We start from the raw sequence: 26,693 nt of genomic DNA, 5'->3' as shown, positions 1-26,693 counted from the left end.
ACATCTCTATTGCAGAAATTTTTTTGTAATTAAAGCATAAACTAGTGGGGAAATGAACAAGGACGATATCCCAGAGTAAATAATGTTGAAACAAGTTTGACCTTCAATATTGTACACATTTTGGGACACAAACGGATCAAGTAATTAAGGCCAAGGTGAATGACAAGACAAAACAACATAATTTAACCAGTTATCAACTTCTATTTAAACGGAAAAGGTAATAATATAACGTCAGAATTAAACATACTAACTCATCAATAGAAACAAGTGCCTGTGACAATATGCTAGCCCTCCCCCTTTTTATATTGCTTTAATTACTGAATGCTGTATGTGTAACGGTTTATTTCTTCCTCTGTGATATTTTATCCTGAGGATAATTTGTCACGGTAAATTTTTTCCAGGCATGGTATTTCACAGGTAGAATTTTTCCACAGGAGTGCAATTCTATCTGTGTGATGCGGATAGTATGTACCGGTATATATTTGCCGTATCATATTTCACAGAACCTTGTGAAATATACTTCCATTAACTAGTATGTAAGTTACTCGCAATCAATATATACCTGACTTTAATTGTAAAATGTTTCACAAAGGTAGAACAAATTTGCATAATTTATCAAAGGGAGGTAATTATATATGAACAATTTATATTTTAAAGATATTAATATAATATATTCCTGAATCTATTTCATAGTGAAATTTTTCCTTGAATCTTATTTTTTATATATATTCATTTAATAACAAGATGACTTACAACATGAATATTTAATAAGACAGATATTATTTCACAGGTAAATACTATCCAACTGTTAACATTGCTTTTGTTCCAATATATTGTTAAGCTATAATTTATCTGATTTCCATATAATCAACAACAACATCTTTATCCCCAGAGTGAGACTATTAAAATATATAGTTGAAAATATTATCATAATCAAATTCTTCCATTACTGTTAACAGTAGTAATGCATTTATATTTCTACCTTTACGTTTTAATTTATATTTGTACTGAGATCTGAAAACAACTCACTTTTACATGTATTTCACTTACCTTATTTAATCATGATATTATTTCACAATTATGATCTTTGAAATTATTTCTGGTTTTCTTTCTTATGTTAATGATAATTTTCTTTTAAAAGAATGATATTTACTTACATTTTTTTATGAAATTTTTTCAATGATAATTTGTGAAATATAATTCCCGTTAAAATACTTTTTTTTTACAAAATAGGTTTAATTCAAATACACTTTTATTATTTCATAGTATGTGTAAAGGATAAGTTTTTTCTAATAACTATTCAATAAGTTAACTACCCAGATAGAATTTCACGGCAAAGGAAAAAATATCCCAGGGAAATATTTTCCTCCGGATAAAAAAATAACAACAACTACTGTGACATTTTTTCCTCAGGATCAAATTTCACCCGGATATAATTTTGCTTTACATATGCAGGTCTGTTTTGTCTGATTCACTTTCACCCTTCTACCTATGTGCTCTTTTTTTAGGGTGTGCTAATTTTTGCTTCAAAATTCACCTTCATGCTCAAATGATGCATGGTGCTATAAGTCTTTACCCTGTAGGGGGGTTGCATAACATAGGATGATATATATATAATGAAAATTTTAAGGTTCATGTGGACTCTGTGGCTAAAATTTACTCGAAATATAGACAAACCTGTGCATCTGTAAAAAATTTCAGGCATAGCATGCCCTAGACATGCTAGATAAAAGAATTTTAAGTATGTTTTATGTTTTAGAATTATAAAAACTTACCAGATTTTGCTGTGCACTTTTTTTCATCATGGACAATAGATACCTGGCAATAACTGGTTATTTAAACTGTGTACCTGAGTGGACCATATCAAGGTAAACTCAACAGTTTGTTAATCAGTGTTAATTTTATCGTCTTCTGCAGAGACAAAAAAAGTGTACGGCAAAATCCAGTTAAGTTATGAATTTTCTAACTCATACAATGCATTTGAATTCTATTTATCTAGGGCGTGCTATGCCTTAAAACTTTTCCAGATGCATAGGTTTGCCTGTACTCAGAGAAAATTTTGAGGGAAAATACAGCCATTTTAGTCCTAGGGTTCACATGAACCTTAATCATGTTAATGTTCCAGGAAATGTCAACATATATTTTGGGTCCCACTTTCAATAGAGTTGTAAACACTAGACACATCCATTTTAATAGAAAGGGAATTAACCCAGTAGTAAATCTGCATGTATTTATCTTAACTGTTACATGTACATTTTACAAATTTAAAAACAATCCTTTAATATAAAAAGGAAGATGTGGTATGATTGCAAATGAGACAACTCTCCATAAGAAACCAAAAGACTCAGAAATTAAAACCTATAGGTCATTGTAAGACCTTCAACAATGAGCAAAGCCCATACTACATAGTCAGCTATGAAAGAGGGGCGATTATAGGAGGGGTCCTGATCCCGAAATCTCAGGCTTAAAAACAGGAAATCCCGAAATCCCTGGCTTAAAAACAAGAAATCCTGAGGTCCCGAAATTCAAAGAAAGAATTCCTGGATCCAGTAAGGGTTAATCCCTAAATCCTGAGCTTAAAAACACCCAATCTCGGAGTACCGTTAAATGTCCTATCCCCCCTCCTAAAAGACCTCGAAATGACAAAAATAAAACAATTCAAACAAGAAAACAATGACTAATTGGGTCAGTGGTCATGGTGGTGTAACATTAGAAGAAATTATAAAAAAAAGTTGAAAACAGCTGAACTCATAAGATGGATTCAAATAGAAATACATATAAAGTTGAAGTTATATAACAAGCATGACAAGACCCTATTAGAAATTCACATGATGGTCATCACATACCAGTTATGTCCTTACTTGATCTTACATCATTGTACATTATTACATGTAGTTGTTTTCAGAATGTTGCTATATATTTAACATGTTTAAAAGTCCTGAAAAACGCATCAGCATTCTATCATTGTCTATAGATCATTCTTATGTAATCAACTCAGTAAAAAAATTGTATGAATATGAAAGCTGCACATTTTTTTTGTATTTAACTGCAGGTTATAAATGGATAAACCTCCATTAAAAAGCAAAATGGAAAACGAGGAACATCCTGCGGAAATGCTACAGTCCTTAGCAAAGAAGGAAGGACTTTCTATAGAGAGCTTGGAGTTTGCTAAATTTATGGACCAAAATGATCCCTTGGGCAAACTACGACAAGATTTCAATTATCCAAAGATGAAAGAATTGCATGGAGGTAATAGGTATTGCCTTTCAAATACACATTACACCTTTGAGTCACTGGTAAATAGTCTAAGCTCAGACATAAACAAGTAGAATTTTGTTTTGACTTAACATGCTGAAAGAAGTCAAAACATGTATTTATTATGGGGAGGGTTGAGATCTCATAAACATGTTTAACCCTTCCACATTTTTGCGCCTGTCCCAAGTCAGGAGCCTCTGGCCTTTGTTAGTCTTGTATTATTTTAATTTTAGTTTCTTGTGTACGATTTGGAAATTAGTATGGCGTTCATTATCACTGAACATGTATATATATTTGTTTAGGGGTCAGCTGAAGGACGCCTCTGTCACAGGTTCAGGAATTTCTCGCTTCATTGAAAACCTGTTGGTGACCTTCTATTGTTGTTTTTTCTGTGGTCGGGTTGTTGTCTCTTTGAAACATTCCCCATTGCCATTCTCAATTTTATTTATTATAAAAATGTGTTTTCAATTTTAGACTTATCTAAGTCAGAAATGACAGACTTGTTTAGGTCTATTTATGTTGATGAAAAAACTTAATTTTACTTGGTGGCCAAAGTCTACACCAACTAAGACAGCAAAAACCTGTATGAGATTTCAAAAGGACCTAATCTATCTATATTTATTTATCTAATTGAACATCCTTTGTTTCATTTGTGTTTTACCTCATTAAGTGTGGTTCAAGGTGGTTGTATTGTAAAGTTAATTAAAATTACCTCCGATTTTTTAGACTCTGATTCATATTTTTCATTAGAAGACAAATTAAGCATTTTTTGTCTTTCAATTTTGTCATTATTTGATTTAGATGCAGGATATGGCCTTTTCATAAATATGCATGGGTCTTGAAATTAACCAATTTTGATAACTTATCGACTTGTAAGAGTCGACATTTGCAACTTTTTGGTTCTGGTTTAAATTATTTCATGCTTAACAACACTTGACTTATTAAAGTCGTATGTTGTCTTGCACTAAAGGGAGACAAATCCTAAAACTTACAAATTTAGACCTCTAGACTAGCTATGAGTCAAAATCAGATTCCGACTTATTTATGTCTGAGCTCTGACGGACTAAACTCCTGTAACCTCAATAGTTGAACAATATGATATAAAAATATGATTATCTATTAGTTTTCTTACCATTGGCAGAAAAAACCTTTCTGAAATTGGCTGTGCAGAATGTATAAATCAATAGCTACATTGGGTCAGAATGCGAACCGGAACGTTAAATCTAGTGACATTACATCCTTGTTTTCTCCTGGCTATCCAAGTAGGCTAATCTGGGTCATTCACTTATTTTAGGACTTACATGTAAATATTGTGTAATATAAAAATATGTGGTTTAAGCGCCAATGAGACAACTCTCCATCCAAGTCACAATTTATAAAAGTAAACCATTACAGGTCAAAGTATGCAGGTCTTCAACAAGGGGCCTTGGCTCACACCAAACAGCAAGCTATGAAGGGCCCCAAAAATTACTAGCGTAAGACCATTCAAACGGGAAAACCAATGGTCTAATCTATATAAAAAACGAAGAACCACATAAACAAACGACAACTACTGAACATCAGATTCCTGACTAAGGACAGTTGCAAACAGTTGCAGCAGGTTTAAACGTTTTAATAGGTACCAACCTTCACCCTTATCTGAAACAATAGTGTAACATTACAACATAGTAAGCATTTATTGTTGAATTAATCTCATTCTGAACATGCATGAGATGTATGTTTGACAAAAATTAAGTTATTATAAACAAGCAGATCCTGTTCCACATGTGGCACCCATCGTGTTGCTTATGTAATAACAAATCCGGTACATACGTCTAATTCGGTAGGTCATATTAGACATGTTACATGTATTAGAAGATGTGGTATGAGTGCCAATGAGACAACTCTCAATTCACATGATCCAGGTCACAATTTATAAAAGTAAAAAACCATTTTAACTTATAATTTATAAGTCAAAGTACAGTCTTCAACACAGAGCCTTGGCATACATTGTGGATATTTTTCTAAATTCTCATTTTATTTTATAATTTGTTTATTTACAGTTGATCTGAAACTGGTTGACCCTGAGGAAGAATGTGTATATTTTTGTGGTAACTCTCTTGGTTTGTGTCCAAAAAAAGCTCATGATTATGTTAAGGTAGAAATGGATAAATGGGCAAAACAGTGAGTATTATGTACAGTCAAGGGTCTAACTTAAACATAAAGTTATTAGAGAAAAATAACAAACATGTCGTTATTGTGAGCTAAAATAAAAAAAAACTGTGATAACATATTGAATGTTACAGTGCATGTTTCATGTGTTTCAAAGACGCAATAACACTGTAAAAAAATTTGGGTCCAGAATTTAAAGGAAAGTAGTGATTTGGTCCAGCTGAAAAAGGTTAAAAATTAGCACTTCGGAAGCTGTCAAAAGATTTCAAGACGCCTTTAACATAAAATTGTCCATATTTTGAGTTAGAGCCTATGAGGTTTTCTATTTTTTTTATATAATTTGTCCCAAAAGTAGTACAACAGAATATGTGTCTAGTCCTAGCGTTGAAAAGACATCTCATTTCCAGTAGGGCTTAGAAAAATAATTTGTTTGGCCTTTGGTGTAATGCAAAATGCAATACCGTATAGTGGGTTATTTTCGCAGGGTGTAAATTTTCGCTTATTTTCGCGGATAGAATAAAATCGCCAAAATAAATGCCGCCAATTTAAAAGTTTACATGCAAAAGTAATGTTGTAAATGTTGAATCCGCCAAAATAATAACCGCCAAAATATTTCGTATACCTTATTGAATGAAAATCGTGAAATTTTACACCCGCGAAAATAACCCGCTATACGGTAATAGAAACACATTTAATGAGCTTTTCTTTGTTCAGACAGTAATAAGAATTTAATTGGAGTTGTTGATTGTGGGTAAAAATGTATCCATCTTATTTATTATAGAACAATATTACCGGTATGCAAATCTCAATCAAAAACTTATTTTGAAAACAATCACAATCTTTGTACTGATATTTTCTATTATTCATGTTATTCATGCCTGCTATTTTAAAGCATTCCATTTAACTTATTCTGTTTTATACATTAAACTTTCAGGGGTGTCCAAGGTCATACTAAGGGTGATCTCCCTTGGGCATTCTGTGATGAGAAGCTGGACTCAGATATGGCTAAACTTGTTGGTAAGTTTCTTATATCTTAGTGATAAAACCTTTGGGGTAAAATTTGATGTCATATATTTATTAACCCTTTCCTCCATGGATTTTTTTTTTACATGCTTGATTCGCATAGGATTTTTTCTTTAAAATAAAATCCTCAGGTTTAAAGTATTTATGCATTGCAAGAAACAAATATTTCATCAAATAAATTGAAGTCAATTATTCGTATGAATATCCTTTTCATATTGGATGCAAATTTTATTAGGTCTGATGCAGACATTTTGTAGTCAAAGCATTTCAACTGAGGTTCTAAATAGGCGTCAAAAGGCGTCATTATGTAGATAAGGGGGTGGCGTCAAAAGGGGTCATTATGGAGGAAAGAGTTATCAAGGTACCAGGATTTATAATTTATTACGCCAGACGCACATTTAATTTACATAAGACTCACCAGTGACTCTCATATTAAATACCATGTTATAAAATACCAAGTTTTATCAATAATCTATAACATAATAAAATACTGTATTTTCAAAAATTATTGTGTTGTTTTTATTATTGCGAAAAATGCTATATGGTTAAAATCACAATAACTTAAATTCGCATTTTGAAACTTTTTATATAATTTAAACAGTTTTTTTCTCAATATCTATGATACTGCCAAGATAAAAAACACATTGTAGTCTTAAAAAAAGAAATCGAAATAATAAACGCACACAATAATTTCTGAATTTACAGTAGGCAAATTTGATACTGTAAATTCAGAAATTATTGCGTGCATTTATTATTGCGATTTTGTCATTTAAGACTTATATGCGATTTTAATGTTTACGATTTTGAGAAAAATCCTGTTAAATTCATATAAAATATTTCAAAATGCGAGTTTAAATTATTGCGTTTACAACTCCGTCGCATTTTTCGCAATAATAAAAACCTCGCATTAATTTCTGAATTTACAGTAATTAAATGTTCTCATATTGCACTGTATTGTAACAGTTGAAAACAGAGTGTTAGTTGTGTACAAGTTGGTTTTTTTTTGCACAGGTGGCCAACCTGGTGAAGTTGCTATTATGAATGGACTAACAGTAAACCTTCATCTTTTATTGGTGAGTTTAGATAGATATTTAGTATATAATCATAAAATGTATAATTTTTTTGTCAAGCCTGCAACATTTTATTTTGGAAACAATATATTATATTTTACATTCTATCTTTGTTTAAATATAATGTACATTTACCATGTTTCGGTTTAATCTGAAATATTACTGTATTATATGAAATATTTTTTAGACATCAACAAATTTACCAAACATCCGGCCATCATCATGGAATATTACAATGTATTAATCAACTTTGAAAGAAGTTTCTAAATGTTATAAAAGACAGTATTCAGAGCAAATGTTTTCTAATAAATACATTTTTAGAACTGTTCATACTTTTATTATAATTTGGGCAATATATGCAGAAAATTGAAAATGAATAATATATTTCAGCAAGACTAAGCAATTCAAATAGATTTTCTTCTGTGAAAGGAATTTGCCCTTCTCATTGTTTAACTATAATCATGATAATCATTGTACAAAATGTACATTTAAAATAATTTCCATTAATTCAGATTTCCTTCTACAGACCAACTCCATCACGACATAAAATTTTATGTGAGAGTAAAGCATTCCCTTCAGATTATGTAAGTAAATATTTTACATTCAGAAATTATTATGAGGGTTTTATCAACGGTAATGCAAATAATACACCTCATCGTTATTAGCTCTACTTGGCCGGCTGATCCGGCTGCTTGACTTTTTGACACATCCAACAATCACTTTTCCATTGTAGCGTCAGATATTTTGTTTTATGATGTCAAAATTTTATAGAAACCTGTGTAATATCCAGTAATGGTGGACAAATAGCAATAAGGTGTATTCTCACTCTGTTATCTGATGTATATTATCTGTATTCAGATTTTTTCTGAAATCACAATAATCATATAATCAAGCTTGCATTTTTTGGCCATCCATCAAAAATGGCAAAAATAAATGCTCACAAAAAATTCAGTATTTTCAGTAAATATTTGGTCTTTATTACGAAGAAGGTATAAACTAATATGAAACTTCAAGATTAATCAACTTATTAAATTTCATTATTGTGTACATTTATTATTGCAATTTGTCATTTTAGACTAAAATGCCATATTTTCATTTTTTAGTATGCTTTTGCCAGTCAAATGCGTCTCCATGGGTATGATCCGGAAACATCAATGATCTTTGTAGAACCCAGGAAAGTAGGTCAAATTGTAGTTATTTTATTTTGTTTTCAAATCTAAAACAATGAACACCAGGTTGTTCTCTTATATTAACTAAGGATTAAAACTAGTAATATGTATTGCTATATATAAAAAAGAAGATGTGGTATGATTGCCTATGAGACAACTTATGATCCACAAAAGACCAAAATGACACAGACATTAAAAAACTATTGGTCACTGTAGGGCTTTCAACAATGAGCAAAGCCCATACCGCATAGTCAGCTATAAAAGGCCCCGATAAGACAATGTTTTAACATTTTGGATCGCCTTTTTAAGGTATATTCTTCTTAGTATATGACTATCTGCAATGCTTCAATAGAGAATCTGTGTCACTTGAAATACTGACAACATACAATAATCACTTTTTCTTTCTGGTGTCACACATTTTTTTGTATGACATAAACATTTTATGGGAACTTTTGTGATGTCTAGCTGTAATGATGGACATAAAGCGATTAGGTAAATACCGTTTATACAATGGATTTCAAGACTTAAATTTACCCTTCTCATCACATGCATCAGGGAAATCCCAATACATTGGTAAAGTTTTCTAGTGTAAACCTCATAAATCCCAAGTAAGAAGATGTGGTATGATTGCCAATGAGACAACTCGCCACAGGAGACCAATATGACACAGAATTTAACAACTATAAATCACTGTATCGCCTTCACCAATGAGCAAAGCCTATACCTCATAGTCAGCTATAGAAGGCCCTGAAATGACAATATAAAACTATCGACCTCATTTATATACAAAAATGAACGAAAAACAAATATGTAACACAAAAACAACCACAGAATTACAGGCTCCTGACTTGGGACAGGCACATGCATACATAATGTGGCGGGGTTAAACATGTTAGCTGGATCTCAACCCTCCCCTAACCTGGGACAGTGGCCATGGTATAACAGTACAACATACTTATTTTGATCCAGATATTTCTATTTACAGGGAGAATATACATTAAGAACAGAAGACATTTTAGATAAGATAAAAGCAGAAGGAGATTCTATAGCTGTCGTCTGCTTTTCTGGAGTCCAGTATTATACAGGACAATTCTTTGACATTCTTACCATAACAAAAGCTGGTCATCAAAAGGTAAAATAAAATCTTTTTTTTAATGTTTTATTCAATTTGTTCCTCCAAGCATACTTTTTATTTTGAACTCTTGAAATAAAATGTTTGATCTCATTTGATAAGTGTAGGGAGCATCAGTTTTTTGCACAGTAATATTTCTGGTAGTATGACATTCGGTTGCATATGAAAATCTTGAAATGGTACCAAAATAGAAGTAGTTGTTTGTAGCATGACTTATCTACCCAGTGATAACTGTAAATTCTGAAATTATTGCTAGGTTTTTATTTTTTGCGAAAAATGCGACAGAATTGTAAATGCAATAATTTAAACACGCATTTTGAAATATTTCATATGAATGAAACAGGATTTTTCTCAAAATCGTAATAATTAAAATCGCATTTAAGTGTAAAATGACAAAATCACAATAATAAATGCACGAAATAATTTCTGAATTTACAGTATATCAATGTTTATTGTGCTCATGTCATGTTTGGCAGAGCAGGATTTAAATTGATGTTATTTTTTCCCCCACAATACTGCTACTGCTTTTAAAAAATATTTAGACAATAAAGATAACAGTTTTTTATGTTCTTTTTGAATGAAGGGGTGTTATGTTGGTTGGGATCTGGCACATGCTGCAGGAAATGTAGAGTTACATTTACATGACTGGGAAGTAGATTTTGCCTGTTGGTGTTCTTACAAGGTAAGGTATAGACTCCACCTCCATTTGTTCTTACAAGGTAAGATATGAGCTTTTGCCTAATTGTGTTCTCTATTGATAAGAAGTTGACTTTGCCTGTTGGTGTTCTCACAAGGTCAGAAAGTGAATTTGCCTGTTGGTGTTCTTACAAGGTAAGATATAGACTCCATCTGTTTGTGTTCTTACAAGGTGAGATATTGATTTTTGACGAATTGTGTTCTTATGAGGAAAGAAGTAGACTTTGTCTGTTGGTGTTCTTACAAGGTAAGATATAGCCTCCATCTGTATGTGTTCTTACAAGGTGAGATATTGATTTTTGTCGAATTGTGTTCCTACATGGTAAGATGTAGTCATTGCCTGTTGGTGTTCCTACAAGGTAAAGTATAGACTCCATCTGTATGTGTTCTTACCAGGTAAGACATCCATTTTTGCCTAATTGTGTTCTTGCATGGTAAGATGTAGGCATTTGTCATTGCATGTTAGTGATCATACAAGGTTCTAACATAGACATTGCCTGTTGTTGTTCTTATATGGTACTGTAAATTCAGAAATTATTGCGAGGTTTTTATTATTGCGAATAATGCGACAGAGTTGTAAACGCAATAATTAAAACTCGCATTTTGTAATATTTTAACAGAATAAAGCATGACTTTTTTCAAAATCATAAAAATTAAAATCGCATTGAAGTTGATATTGACAAAATCGCAATAATAAATGCACGCAATAATTTCTGAATTTACAGTAAGTTATAGGCTTTGTCTGTTTGTGTTCCTACAAAGTAAGAAGTAGACTTTACCTATTCTTAAAAGGTCAGAAAGTGAATTTGCCTGTAGGTGTTCTTATAAGGTAAGATATCAATTTTTAACTAATTGTGTTCTTACAAGGTAAGAAGTAGACTCTGCCTGTTGGTGTTCCTACAAGGTTAGATATAATATATTTGGATTATGTATACTAACATGGTAAAAGGCTTTAGTAGACATTGCATGTTTTTGTTCTTACAAGGTCAAAAAGTGAATTTGCCTGCAGGTGTTCTTCAATGGAGAGACATTGACTTGGCCGGTTGGTATTTTTCCAAGGTAAGGAGTAGACTTTGTCTGTTGGTATTCTTACAAGGTAAGTTGTAGGTTTTTTTCTGTATGTGCTCTTTCAAGGAAAGAAGTAGACTTTCCCTGCTGGTGTTCTATCAAGGGAAGGTGTAGACCCCATGTGTATGTGTTCTTACAAGGTAAGGAGTAGATTCTGCCTGTTGGTATAAAAAAGAAAATTTAGTATGATTGCTAATGCGACAAAGCTCCACAAGAGACTAAATGAAACAGAAATTAACATAGGTGTTCTTTTAATGTAATGTATAGACTTTGACGGATTGTGTTTCCACAAGGTTACAGTAAATTAAAGTATACGTAGTAGATTTTGTCTGTTTGTATTCCAGCAAAGACTTTGCCTGTTGTTGTTCTTATAAATTATAGTATAAGCTTTGTCTTTTTGTGTTCTTACAAGGTAAGGTATAGACATTAGATATAGGAAGATGTGGTGTGAATGCCAATGAGACAACTCTCCATCCAAATAACAATTTAAAAATTAAACCATTATAGGTTAAAGTACGGCCTTCAACACGGAGCCTTGGCTCACATTGCATGTTAGTGTTCTTAAAAGATGATATATAGACTTTGGTTGTTGGTATTTTATATATCATTCACTGTATACAAATTGTTTTTTTACATTCATTTGACTTGGAGCCCGGCTTGTACCTGGTGGGTTTTGTACTAGATATTTATGTTGGCATGAGAAATGGTCAAAATAAGAACAAGTTCATATATATGTACTCTGTTGAGTACATGAGATCTATCACAGGAAATGAAATATTAACAAAAACAATTTAAAAAAAAATCTAAAAATCAGATGTTGAAGCTTAAAAATACAAGTCTACAAACAGCATATAAAAATCAGAAAATTAGGGTAGGTAATGATGATTTGGTAACAAGTTTGATTTTTTCCCTAAAATGTAACTTAAGGATGTACTTAGGTGAGGTTTTGGAATTTGTGTCTTAAAAGATGATATATAGACTTTGGTTGTTGGTATTTTATATATCATTCACTGTATACAAATTGTTTTTTTACATTCATTTGACTTGGAGCCCGGCTTGTACCTGGTGGGTTTTGTACTAGATATTTATGTTGGCATGAGAAATGGTCAAAATAAGAACAAGTTCATATATATGTACTCTGTTGAGTACATGAGATCTATCACAGGAAATGAAATATTAACAAAAACAATTTAAAAAAAAATCTAAAAATCAGATGTTGAAGCTTAAAAATACAAGTCTACAAACAGCATATAAAAATCAGAAAATTAGGGTAGGTAATGATGATTTGGTAACAAGTTTGATTTTTTCCCTAAAATGTAACTTAAGGATGTACTTAGGTGAGGTTTTGGAATTTGTGTCAAATGTTCGGACTCCTTGGTGTTTTTCCATACAATACAATGTAAAATATTTTGCCCCATAACACCCATTTATTTTTTTATGTAAGACTTAATGGCTCATGAAAGGTCATTTACCAAAATTTTAGAAGATTCTTAATTTTTTTTCCTTTTTTTTGAGACCTAATAATACCAATGCAATATAAGGTAAAAGTCTGAGTCAGCCTTTTCTCGCCATATTTCAAATCTCAAATATCTAGAAAAGGAGGTCCATGACCTATTAATATTTTAAGCTTATTTTTGTCGAGCCTTCGACTTAAGTCGAAAAAGCGAGACTAAGCGATCCTACTTTCCGTCGGCGTCGTTGTCGGCGGCGTCCACAAATATTCACTCTGTGGTTAAAGTTTTTGAAATTTTAATTACTTTCTTAAACTACACTGGATTTCTACCAAACTTGGACAGAAGCTTGTGTATGATCATAAGATAGTATCCAGAAGAAAAAGTTGTAAAAATCAAATTCCATTTTTTCTGTATTTTACTTATAAATGGACTTAGTTTTTTCTGCGGGGAAACATTACATTCACTCTGTGGTTAAAGTTTTTAGAATTTTAATAACTTTCTTAAACTATCCTTTGTTTGAACCAAACTTGGACAAAAGCTTGTTTATGATCATAAGATAGTATCCAGAAGTAAATTTTGTAAAAAAATAAATCTATTATTTCCGTATTTTACTTTTAAATGGACTTAGTTTTTCTACAGAGAAACATCACATTTACTCTGTGGTTAAAGTTTTTAAAAATTTAATAACTTTCTTAAACTAGCTGGGTTTGTACCAAACTTGGACAGAAGCTTATTTATGATCATAAGATAGTATCCAGAAGTAAATTTTGTTAAAAGATATTTCCATTTTTTCTGTATTTTACTTTTAAAGGGACTTACATTTTCTTCCAGTTAACATAACATACAGTCTGCAGTTTAAGTTTTCAAAACATTAATTAGATTCATTAACTATCCTACATTTTTACCAAACTTGGACAGATGCTTCTTACAATCAAAAGGAATATTTTTAATGATTTTTTTTCCTCCTTTATGTTGAGCCTGCGATTTACAGCAAAAGAAGGCGAGACACTGGGTTCCGCGGAACCCTTACAAATTTTTATCCTTAATTGATGCTCTACCAGCTAATAGTATCAACTTTTACTTCTTAATTTATTAATTTTCACCTAACCTCACCTACGTACATCCTTAAGTCTTAAAATAACCCACTGTTTTCCAAATGTTTAGAAGCAAAGCAAGACAGAACAGCTAAGGGCTATTCCATTGAAATAGACAAAGTATGTAGGCTAGATCAAGACTTCTAAAATTCACTACAGCCATAGAAATATTGTGAATTCAGAAAAATCTGCATACAGATGTATGTATTGAACTTTCAGAATGTGAATCTTATTATAGCAAGCCTCATTCTGTCCCCTTATTGGAATTAAATAAAATTTTCACAATAATTACAGAATTGACTGTTTATAGGTATTTATGATAAAGTCATCATTAAATGTGTTATTGCAAAGTAAACTTATTTGTTTCTTGTTTTTTTTATACATATTAGAACATTGTTTTTTCCCGTTTAAATGGTTTTACACTAGTCATTTTTGGGGCCCTTTATAGCTTGCTGTTTGGTGTGATACAAGTCTCTGTATTGGAGACTGTACTATGACCAATATTGGTTTAATGTTACAAATTGCAACTTGGATGGAGAGTTGTCTCATTGACAATCATACCACATCTTCTTATATCTATAAAACTCTGATTTTTTTTCTTCAGTATATAAATTCAAGTGCTGGTGGATTAGCAAGTATATTTATACATGAGAAACACAAAAACACAGATTTACCGAAGCTGGAGGGCTGGTGGGGACATAAGTACTCTACAAGATTTCAGATGAATAATGGTAACCATTAAATAATTTAAATTATACCACACTTGCATAGTTTTTTAAAATTGTTTGTATGCACATTGAACGACAAATTTATGTGACGTATATAATTTTTCTGACGTCAGACACTCAAATCAATCCATGTGTTTGTAGATAGTAGATGTTTTTGTGTCCTGTTAAATTGTTCCAATTAAAATTGTTATACGATGATGACTGATGTACCCATATTTTGACTATTTTATTAATTGTGACTGTTTATTTAACGCATCATGTAAATGTAGCGGAATTTGATGAGACTGTTATTAAAGTGAGAGGGTTAGCGCTATAGAACCACGTTTAATCCACCATTTTCTACATTTGAAAATGCCTGTACCAAATCAGGAATATGACAGTTCTTGTCCATTCATTTTTGATGCGTTTTGTTTTTTGATTTTGCCATGTGATTATGGACTTTCCAAATTGATTTTCCTCTGAGTTCAGTATTTTTGTGATTTTACTTTTTGTGTATATGTAGTGGGGGTTATATTTCATTTACTCATTTCAAACTGTGAAACAATTACAAACAAGAAAAAAAGGCTGAATTTAAGTCTTGCCACTACAGCCAGATTATTTAACAAAAATGCACGTGGATATCCACAAATTTTCCTGTGCAATGCCAAAAAATGACTAACTTGTTTTAGATTAACTTCTCAAAATACAAAATACTATAAGGTCAACAGTGAACGGGAGAACCTTTTCGCTCTCCTTTTCCTGTGATATTACCTGAAAAACTCAAAACCTAATATATGTGGTAACTTGAACCCAACCTAAGTGTGGTATTCAATATGTGGGACAGACGGGACGAGAGTATTTCAGAAGAAATCAAGAACATCTGTACCGCTTTCGTAGACCCAAAAAATTCAAAAGTTTAGTATATCAGCATTTAGATAAGCATAATCATAATCTGAAATATATAAAATTCCAACCGCTCGAAACCGTTCAAAAACAACCAGGAGAATCACACAAGCAATTTGAAAAATCACGCGAAGTTCGCGAATTGTTTTGGATAAAAAGACTTCAAACAGCTTATCCTCTCGGTCTAAATGATAAAATATTAGGGCAGGGGAACATATCTAAAACTCATATCGATGTCATTAATATTGTTGATAAACGACTTAGAAATAATAGGTCTCATGGTAAACGCAAGAACCGCAATCAACGTATTAAACATCGTATAAATTATACACTTGCTGATCTGTTATCTATAATAAAGAATAATGGCAGACATCAAGTATTATGCAAACTGGGTCAGATACCTATAAGTAAATTATATGCTATTTTTCTTGAGTGTGATAAAATTTCTTTTTTTAGCCCATTTTATGAATACACCCGTATTATTACAGCCTTTTGTCATCACAGGCTTTTTCCTATTATTGATAAACCTGAAAATCGTAAACGACATTTTCTCAAATTAAAATATATAAATAGAGGTATTGATTTTATTAATTTGTCTAGCATATTCAATGACTCTTCTGTCTATAGCTTAATACCTCCATATTTTGATAATATAGAACAACCCATTATTTCGTATTCTTATAAAAAACCGAGCAGAAATTTGATTTTCAATTATACGTCAATTACAACAGACGTCAATATAGAAAATAATGTTCCTTCCACTTGAGATTGCGAAACATCTAGTTTTAAATATGTTCCCTATGGTCATGTTATCACAGGAGACCTCAACATAGTCGATGACCGTGAAGTCATAACTTTTCTAAAGAAAGGACCGAAATACCGTCCTCCATCTACAATAGATTGGAAACAGTGTCGTCAGGTCATTAAAGACGCTCTGTCTGCCTATTGTAAAAATTGGTGCAAACGTGAAAAATCCGATAAAAAATCTTTAGACAGTTATTTGAATAAAATTATGAATACTGTCGATATTCGAATATCTCATTTAGAAAACAATTCTGAAATTAATAATAGGAACCATGATATACCCATTTCTAGAATAAAAAACAAACTCAAGGTACTCGCAGAGCGGTTTGTGTTCGTACCGGCAGACAAGGCAGCAAATAATGTAGTGGTGGTGTGACGCATATACTACACGAAAGTTCTTCAAAACGAAATAATAAATTCCTCTACATTCAGGTCAGTGCGCACCACAGAGAGTCAAATCGTTAACAAGCATACCACTGCCACTGCCCAGCTTAAAGCATCTTCCGAACATTTGAAAGTCCCTACCATGTACTGGTTACCGAAATTACACAAAAAAACATTTAAATTCCGTTTCATCTCCGCTTCGAGTAAGTGTTCTACTACTAATCTATCAGTGCTTCTAACCACCTCCCTAACTACTATCAAAGAACTGGTTATTAACTTTTGTAATAAAGCTTATGAAAATAATGGTATTAATTATTTTTGGAGTGTTAAAAATTCTTTAGAGGTTTTAGATAAAATACATGCTTTCAATGGTCCTTACAATTCTGTTGACAGTTATGATTTTTCTACTCTGTACACTACACTTCCACACAATCTTATAAAGAAAAAGTTTTTGTATTAGATAAAATGGTCTTTCGAAAAATCTCATTGTAATTTTATTTGCTGTAACTCGTTTAAGGCCTTTTTCTGTAACGAAAAAGGAAAGTATGCTAGATACACTTACTGGAAATGTGAGGATATGATTGAAGCTTTAAACTTTCTGCTTGATAACATTTATGTACGTTTCGGCGATAAAGTGTATCGTCAGGTAGTAGGTATTCCTATGGGCACCAACTGTGCCCCTTTAATAGCAGATTTATTTCTATATTGCTATGAATCTCAGTTTATGACCAAACTCAGTAAAGACCCATCATTGTTACATTTGGTTGATACATTCAAAAATACCTACCGTTATCTGGATGATATTTTTTCGTTGAATAATCCAGAGTTCTCTAAATATACTTCAGAAATTTACCCAAACGAACTTACTTTAACTAAATCTAACATAAACAGCAGCAGTTGTCCTTTTCTAGATTTAGACATTTCAATTTCAAACGGGAAACTTCACACTAAAATTTACGACAAAAGAGACGATTTTTCATTTCCTATTGTTAATTTTCCTTTTTTAGACGGCGATGTGCCTTTGGCTCCATCATACGGTGTTTATATATCGCAACTCGTTCGGTTTGCCCGTGTGTGTTCTGATGTCATAGATTTTAACGAACGTAATCAATGCATCACTGGTAAATTGTTGTGTCAGGGATTTCGATACCATAAATTACTTAAAACTTTTACTAAATTCTTTCATAGATACAAAGATTTGATTAGTAAATTTGGCTATACCTGTAGAAAGCTTATTAAAAATGGTATTTCTCATCCTAAATTTTATGGTAATATTGTACTTAAAGCGAGGAAATCACTATGTGATCCTTGTAAACTCATCGAACCTTTAAACAAACTTATAAGTAAGGGTTATCGTACCAATATTGTAATTAGATCTCTGAATATAGTTCACATTGGCACTAATATTGATTTTGTCATTAGCAAATTAAAACATAACTAAATTTCATTATCTTTTGAGGCGAGATGTATAGGGGACACAGCCACGTTAACTTTTATTTCTATAGAAGTCGCTCTTCACTATACTACTACCTGTCGATACATTTATTTTTGGCATTGCACAAGTCATGTCTTCTTTGACTATTAATGACGTTAAAATACTAAATCCCTGTGATGTGTTTTAGTCGATTTTAGTCTCTGATGCATGATTTTTTACTATTAATTGGTTTTGGCTTTTAACTAGCTGTCAGTAACTGCGAGTACTCTCAAATCGTATTTTCTTGTTAATTCGACCTGTTGATACTGTTTATAATGCTTTTTTGTCATTTTTTATTTATATGGATCTTGGCTGTATACCAGCTTTGATTATTTGTAATATCTTCAATTTTTCACTTATTCTTACAACATTTGTATAAACTTCAAGATTATAAAAAAACGGTTTTTTTCTAAAGTGAACATTGATTGGTTAAATATTTCTCAGTGTGTTTGAATTTGTTTGATAGCCTTTTGGTCATGACTGTTTGTCTCTAATATTTAATTAACTGTGCATTTGTATTCAGATATCGCAGATCAAATTTATTCGTTCTTTGTGTAATCATACGTTTTTTGATATTTTATCGTATGTTTTTATATGTTGTGATGTTATGCTATTGTTTCAGAAAAAGGGAGAAGGTTTGGGCCCATTAAAACGTTTAATCCTGCTGCAAATGTTTGCACCTGTCCTAAGTCAGGAATCTGATGTACAGTAGTTGTCGTTTGTTTATGTAATATATACGGTGTTTCTCGTTTCTCGTTTTGTTTATATAGATTAGACCGTTGGTTTTCCCGTTTGAATGGTTTTACACTAGTAATTTTGGGGCCCTTTATAGCTTGTTGTTCGGTGTGAGCCAAGGCTCCGTGTTGAAGGCCGTACTTTAACCTATAATGGTTTAATTTTTAAATTGTTATTTGGATGGAGAGTTGTCTCATTGGCACTCACACCACATCTTCCTATATCTATTGTATACTGAATTTCAAAAGACCATGGAATTAAAAATCCATGAACAGACAATTATTCCTGAATTTCAAGTTCGGTACCGACATAAATCAATAAATTTACGTCATAGGGATATATAGTCAGAAATGAGCACAAGAAATGTCTGTCATGTAGCAACAAAAGAAGATCAGAAAAGTCATACTGCTGTATAATAACATCATCGACTTGTCATATATCAAAACTATTATAGAACACTTAGAGAGATATTGATTTACCCCTGTTTGTCCATCTGTCTGCCCCATTATTGGTATATAGTAATTCCACATAAGGGTGCTATAAACAGTTTCGTATAAAAAAACTAGGGGTTATTCCCCGACTAAAAATAGACTTGGAGGGAAGTCCCTTTTTATCAACATAATTGGTAAAAAAGTATCATGTTTTTTATATTTGATTGTAAAAATAAGTTAAATAGCTTCAATTAAAACAGGTGGAATGATTAAAATAATTTTTAAAAATTAGATTAAATACACATGTTTTAAGGGGAGACAAACTGTAAACATCCAGTTTTTTTTGGCAGTGAAAAGTGCAACACTTATTTGCACCCACTGTAGCTCTTTTGGGAGCAGGCGAACGTAGCCTGAAGCATAAATTTTTAGAAAGACCAGGTAAAAACCTATGAAATTCATACAGTTTTGAATATGAAAAATGTGCATGTATCATGTCTGCATGGGTGTGCACATGGCCTGATTTCATGTTTTTTATGCATAGATTAGGCAATGTTTTTCCCATTTTCTCTGGATAAAACATTTTGGTACTATTAAAAGTACAATTTATTTTTATTTCATTATAAACTAGAGAAAATCCTGATTCTAATGATATCTAGTTTTATACAAGTATCTTCATTAACATTAACACCACGAAGGGTCAATTATAGATGGTCCCTCAAAATATGACGTCATAGAAAAAAACTGTTGATTGCACCCTAATGCCTCCATGCATATATTTGTACATATATTGAAGGTGTGCATGTGGTCAGGGTTTTGATTTTTATTTATATTAGATCTTTTGGGAGATAGTTGAACTTTGTCATTTTTAGCTCACCTGGTCTGTCGTCCTAATTCGTTATCCGTCGTTGCTAACTTTTACAAAAATCTTCTCCTGAAACTACTGAGCCAAATTAAACCAAATTTGACCACAATTATTATTTGGGTATCTAGAAATGTGTCCAGTAACCTGGCCAACCAACCAAGATGGCCCAAATGGTTAAAATAGAACATAGGGGTAAAATGTAAATTTTGGCTTATATCTCTGAAACCAAAGCATTTAGAGCAAAATTGTTTATCAGGTCCAGATCTATTTGCGCTGAAATTTTCAGATGTATTGGGTTGCAGCCCATGATTTGGTTATTTTAAGGAAGCTTTTAAAAATGTGTCCGATGACCCTGCCTGCCAACCAATATGGCTGATATGGCTAAAAATAGAACAGAAAGGAAAAATGCAGTTTTTGACTTTTTTCTTTGAAACTAGAGCAAACGTATACCGGTTGCATTATTTTATGCATCAATTGTAAATAAAAATTTCATGGGAGTGAAACAGGCTCCTAGGAGCCTATAGTTTTCTCATATTCATTACTATCATGACTATAAAAACTGTGTTTTAATTGCTATGAATTTTTGTTTTATTTTTAGAACATGACCCAATTCCAGGTGCATATCACTATAGGATTAGTAATACACCAGGCCTTTTATGTGCTCCTTTAAAAGCAAGTCTAGAGGTTAGTTACTAATACTTTTTTTATCTCACTAGAATTTCTGTCTACTGGACTTCTGGTGAGAAAGAAACATAATTTTGATTCTAAGATGTCTTCCTTATTTTAAGCTTTTTAAACAAAGCTGTTTTCTAATTTAAGTACAACATATATTTGACATATGATCACAAACTATAACTGTTTATATTCTTAATCCTGCTGCAAATGTTTGCACCTGTCCTAAGTCAGGAATCTGATGTACAGCAGTTGTTGTTTGTTTATGTAATTTATACATTTTTCTCGTTTCTAGTTTTTTTATATAGATTAAACCATTGGTTTTCACATTTGAATGGTTTTACACTAGTTATTTTGGGGCCCTTTATAGCTTGTTGTTCAGTGAGCCAAGCTCTGTGTTGAAGGCCGTACATTGACCTAAAATGGTTTACTTTTTTTTTTAAATTGTTATTCGGATGGAGATTTGTCTCATTGGCACTGACACCACATCTTCCTATATCTATTGTTATTTTCATTTGTATCTTAATGAAATATGTACATTATATCTGCTTACATAAAATATACTGTGGATTCATTAATTTTGGTTGAATACCAATTTTTGGGGATTTCATGGTTACAAGTGAACTACATAATTAAACGTTCAACTATTGACAAATTTAATAAAGGCTTCTATGTAGACTTCATCAAAACCATGAAATTAAATACCCACGAAAATGCAGGTTTTCCTTAATCAACGAAAATTAATACCCACAAAAATAAATGAATCCACAGTATATTGTTAACTCAAACACTATATTTTCAATCCTGTTTTTAGTGGGGATCACACCATGTTAATATCACTAGTTCTGCGGACTGTTTGTTGTACTTTTGTTTGTTTTCCTGTTATCCGTGGGAATCACATTGTACAATATTTGGTTCTGTGATCTGTATTTCAGAGTTCAGACTGTTATTTGTATTTCTGTTTTTGTGTTGGTCACATGGTTTTACTTTAACTTAAGGTGGTACCCAACACTTTCACAAAAATTGATTTGGCTCGTTTACTTTTCATAGAATTTGTCAAAGTATTTACTTTGACCCTTTAACAAAAACATAAAGAAGAAGTTTAATATTCCTTTTACAACACAACATAATTAAAACATTTAGCCGAATTTACAGAGTTATCTCCCTTTAGTGTTATGTACCACCTTAAAATTTTGATTTTCCCCTTGGTATTTAAATTAATTGTTTATGCCCCATATACAATATTTATTGTAAATTCAGAAATTGTTGTGTGCATTTAATATTGCTTATTTGTCATATTAGATTAAAATGCAATTTTAATTTTTGCAATGTTGAGAAAAATTCTGTTAAATGATTGCGATTCTAACCCTGTCACATTTGTTGCAATAATAAAAACTATCCAATACTTTCTAAATTTAGAATATATCTATATATTTTGTGTTCTTTACTCCTTTTCTGTACAAGTACCATGTTATAGTTTTTGATTTGAGTAGTTCCATAATTTATGAATATTGGTAATGATGTAATTAAGGAATGACTTTAATATTTTTTCTGTCTATGAAGAAATAACATAAAAAATTTGGTTCACACTGAATAACGCCTGTAGCGGGTTATTTGACAGTGTGCAACACATTTTTTATGTTATTTCAAATAGACAGAAAAATTATTACAGTCATTTCTTATAATTTAATTCTAAATTCCATTTTAAAATGCTGAAAACCAGAAAAAAACGTTGCTGACGTCACAGTCACATGACTAAATTATGTCTATGGGCTGATAACAAAATAACCCAGCCAATCAGAAGATGTGTTACATCCCAAATTAAATTATTGTATTATAATAAAGTCATTTATTTCATAATTGCAGATATTTAACAAAACATCTATGCCTGAGATTAAAACAAAATCAAAACTTTTGACCGCTTACTTAGAGATGAGAATCAAAAATAAATATCCAAAGGATCCCAAACATGTTGCTGATGGAACATCAACGGATTGGAAACATGTCCATGTAGATATTCTTACTCCAGCAGATATAAACAGAAGAGGTGCTCAGTTATCTTTGTCGTTTTCAATCAACATCACCCATGTGTTTGAGGAATTGGAAAAAAGAGGTGTTGTGGTAAGATCTTGACATCTTTCAGTCCAAACCATATATGGTGTTGAAATTGGTCGAAAAATTAATCTGTTTTATTAAGCTTTTTTAAATTTTTTGGTTCTTTTCTGTCCAGAATTTGATTCAAGTAATTGAAAATAAAGACATTGCAGTAAAAAATAGAAAACACTATGTTTAATAATTTCTTGCGTCCGATGCACTTATCTGGATTTACCTTGATCACATTGTCATCAGGAACGCTCAAAGCCAAACATTTGAAATCCAAAGATGTATAAGTACTGAAACCGTTGAAGAGCTATATGTCAAAAATATTTGAATTAAATAGCCAAATTCATCTAAAGCCAACTTTGCCTGAGGGAGTTGGAAACATTAGTTTCTTAATAATTTATTAATTTATAAACTGACAATTTTAGTGACGTTTGTGTAATCATGTCAGTACCAAAATATTGACTACTGAGCTGATGATACCCAGTGGGGACTGATAGTCCACCAGCAGAGGTATTGTCCCAGTAATGTAAAAAGTTGAAAACAACATATTTTTAAATGATTTTTTGCCTCAGAAGCGCATTTCTCGATTTACCTTCTTCAAATTCACTATAATTCTATCAATCTGTTGTTTTTGTCGAGCCTGTGAGATTCTTTCTCATCCTGGTATACTCTTAAACATTTAGTTTCAGTGTGTGGTTAAAGTTTTTTAGACACCATCAACTTTGTCAAATCTTATTTGAAAGGAGTTATTGTTATATTTTATTTTTATATTTCAGTGTGATGAACGTAAACCAAGTGTAATAAGAATCTCTCCTGCGCCTCTGTATTGCTCGTTTGAAGATGTCCATAGATTTATGATTTATCTAGATGAAGCACTGCAAGCTGTTGCTAACACACTGGGAAGATGATAAAGGGACTTAATCTAGAATTTTAAATTGTTATCAATGTCTTGGGTACCAATTGTTTTGTATTAATCAGTCATTTAAGAAACAGCAAACACTTTTGCTATCTAAAATATTTTTTATGCTCAAAGTTACTTCCCTATATTTTTTACAAATAACTTTTTAGAAAAAAGTGTTGAATGATGTCGCTTAAAAATGCGGTAGGTTAGCTTTAATCTGTTTTGTTTAAGAAGTTTTTTTAATAAATTTAACATGTTATAATATTTTTTGGTAAATATTGTTATTTTTTAAAATAAAATATTTTTAAACAACCTGAAAAACACTCATTCAGACAGTAAATCGTAATATCCTAGATAAAAAATGAAAATGTTTGAGAATCTAGTGCTTTTAACATTCACTAATTGTTAAACTCTTTACTGCTCTCTTTGATTAAGAAGTCAATATGTGGATTTATTCATATTCTTGGATACCACTATTGATAATAGAGGACAACAAATTTTGCATGCAAGTCTATATAAAAAATATAAAACAGCACTTTATAAAATTCAAGTGTTTGAAGCACTTTACTGGATTTACCTTCTATCATGTTTATTAAAAAAAAAAGATGTTTTTATCCACAAATGGAACATGAAAATAAAGACATACAAATCAAAATACTAGCGGTAAACAACAGATTTGTTTTTAGTCAGATGGTTAAGCATTATGCCCAGGATTTTATCACCCAGAATCTGACATTTTGACATTGGTTAAGGCACTTTAATTGACTATATCTATATACTGAGTATAAATAAACTCATCATAGATACCAGGACTAAATTTTGTATATACTCCAGACGCGCGTTTCGTCTACAAAAAGACACATCAGTACTAGTGACGCTCGAATCCAAAAAAGTAAAAAAAGGCCAAATAAAGTAAGTTGAAGAGCATTCAGGACCAAAATTCCTTTAAGTTTGGCCAAATCCAGCTTAGGTAATCTATGCCTGAGGTAGAAAAGCCTTAGGTGTAATATTAAACGTATACATCTTTAAGAAGTGTTTATTGTACCTCAATCAATGAAAATACTCATAATAATTGAACAGACAAGTACCCATCAGATGGACATGGACTTATTGTTAGCAAATTATCAAATTATATTACTTGGAAACTGGGGCCAGCAATGGTGAAAAAATGTAATCAATTATAAATGCATAATGTATTTACAATAAAAGTATTATAGTTTGTTGTGGCAGTTTTTGTTGAGCCTGCGACTTTTGTCGCAGAAAGGTTGACATAGGGATAGTGATCTGGCGGCAGTGGCTACGGCGGCTGCAGTGTTAGCTAACTTCTTAAAAGCTTTATACTTTAGAAGGTGGAAGACCTGGATGCTTCATACTTTGTATATAGATGCCTCATGTTACGAAGTTTCCGTCAGTCACATATCCAATGTCCTTGACCTCATGTACTTGAAAAAAATAATTTTTTTGGGTAATGTTAAATTCTCTCTTATTACAAGTACAAAAACATGTAATAAGATAATTATATTTGGTATGTGCCTAGCTTGCAAGGTCCTCATGGCTGCCAGATAGTTTTCACTTGACTTGGACCTCATTTTATGGATCAGTGAACAAGGTTATGTTTTGTTTGTCAAGTCCTTATCTCAGATACTATAAGCAATAGGTCTAGTATATTCGGTGTATGGAAGGACTGTAAGGTGTATATGTCCAACTGGCAGGTGTTATCTGACCTTGACTTCATTTTCATGGTTCAGTGGTTATAGTTAAGTTTTTGTGTTTTGGTTTGTTTTTCTTATACTGTATGCAATAGGTCTACTATATTTGGTGTATGGCATGATTGAAGGTGTACATGTCTAGCTGGCAGGCTTTTCTTGACCTTGATCTCATTTTCACGGTCCAGTGGTCAAAGTAAAGGTTTTCAGTTTTGTTTTGTTTTTTTAATACTTTTAGTACTTTATGCAATAGGTCAACTATATTTAGACGGTGAATGGAAATATTTTATGATCTATATGTCATTCATGCAGGTTTTATTTGACCTTGACCTCATCTTCTCGGTTCATTGCTCAGTGTAAGTTTTGTGTTTTGGTCTGTTTTTCTTAAACTGTAAGCAATAGGTCAACTATATTTGTTGCATGGAAGAATTGTTAGTTGTTCATGTCTGTCTGGCATGGTTCATCTGACCTTGACCTGATTTTTATGGTTCATTGGTCAATGTTAAGTTTTCTTGGTTAATGTTAAGTTTATGTGACAGTTGTAATAAAGCTTTATATTTAGGACTATCAACATAACATCAATGATTAGTAAAGGTGGCGAGACATTTCATCGTGTGCACTCTTGTATAACATATTTTATAGATCTGACCAGTCATAACAAGAGGAGATGTGATCAAAATCAGTGAATCATAGATATAAGTTAACTATAGTTTGTTGTTTTTTGTCAAGGTAGTTTTTGATGAAGCTGAAGCCCAATCAACTTGAAACTTAGTACACATGTTCCTTACGATATGATATTTCTAACTTTAAAGCCAAATTAGACTTTCGACCCCAATTTCACGTTCCACTGAACATAGAAAATGAAAGTGTGAGTTTCAGGTTAAAGTTTTTGGTCAAGG

General features: G+C 31.8%; 1 protein-coding gene across 1 annotated transcript; it reads left to right on the top strand.

Annotated features, from left to right (window-relative positions):
- The first annotated feature begins 96 nt into the window (after positions 1-96).
- On the top strand, positions 97-25,307 carry LOC134691086 (kynureninase-like). The gene is made up of 13 exons (XM_063551300.1): positions 97-217; positions 3,053-3,249; positions 5,298-5,418; positions 6,341-6,423; positions 7,441-7,502; positions 8,012-8,083; positions 8,603-8,677; positions 9,654-9,800; positions 10,384-10,482; positions 14,717-14,843; positions 21,011-21,096; positions 22,951-23,205; positions 23,964-25,307. The coding sequence occupies exons 2-13, from the start codon at positions 3,060-3,062 to the stop codon at positions 24,093-24,095; spliced, it is 1,449 nt and encodes a 482-aa protein (XP_063407370.1). The 5' UTR covers positions 97-217; positions 3,053-3,059; the 3' UTR covers positions 24,096-25,307.
- Positions 25,308-26,693: the final 1,386 nt, after the last annotated feature.

This window comes from Mytilus trossulus, chromosome 11 (assembly GCF_036588685.1).
Source record: "Mytilus trossulus isolate FHL-02 chromosome 11, PNRI_Mtr1.1.1.hap1, whole genome shotgun sequence".
In the NCBI taxonomy this organism is placed as follows: Eukaryota; Metazoa; Mollusca; class Bivalvia; order Mytilida; family Mytilidae; genus Mytilus; species Mytilus trossulus.
This window is presented reverse-complemented; position numbering and strand designations above follow the sequence as displayed.

Bases quoted from the DNA above. Each gene is read 5' to 3' on its own strand.
- LOC134691086 (XM_063551300.1), top strand. From the start codon at position 3,060: ATGGATAAACCTCCATTAAAAAGCAAAATGGAAAACGAGGAACATCCT. The intron at 3,250-5,297 runs GTAATAGGTATT...GTTTATTTACAG, and splicing joins GATGAAAGAATTGCATGGAG to TTGATCTGAAACTGGTTGAC. The intron at 8,084-8,602 runs GTAAGTAAATAT...TTCATTTTTTAG, and splicing joins AAGCATTCCCTTCAGATTAT to TATGCTTTTGCCAGTCAAAT.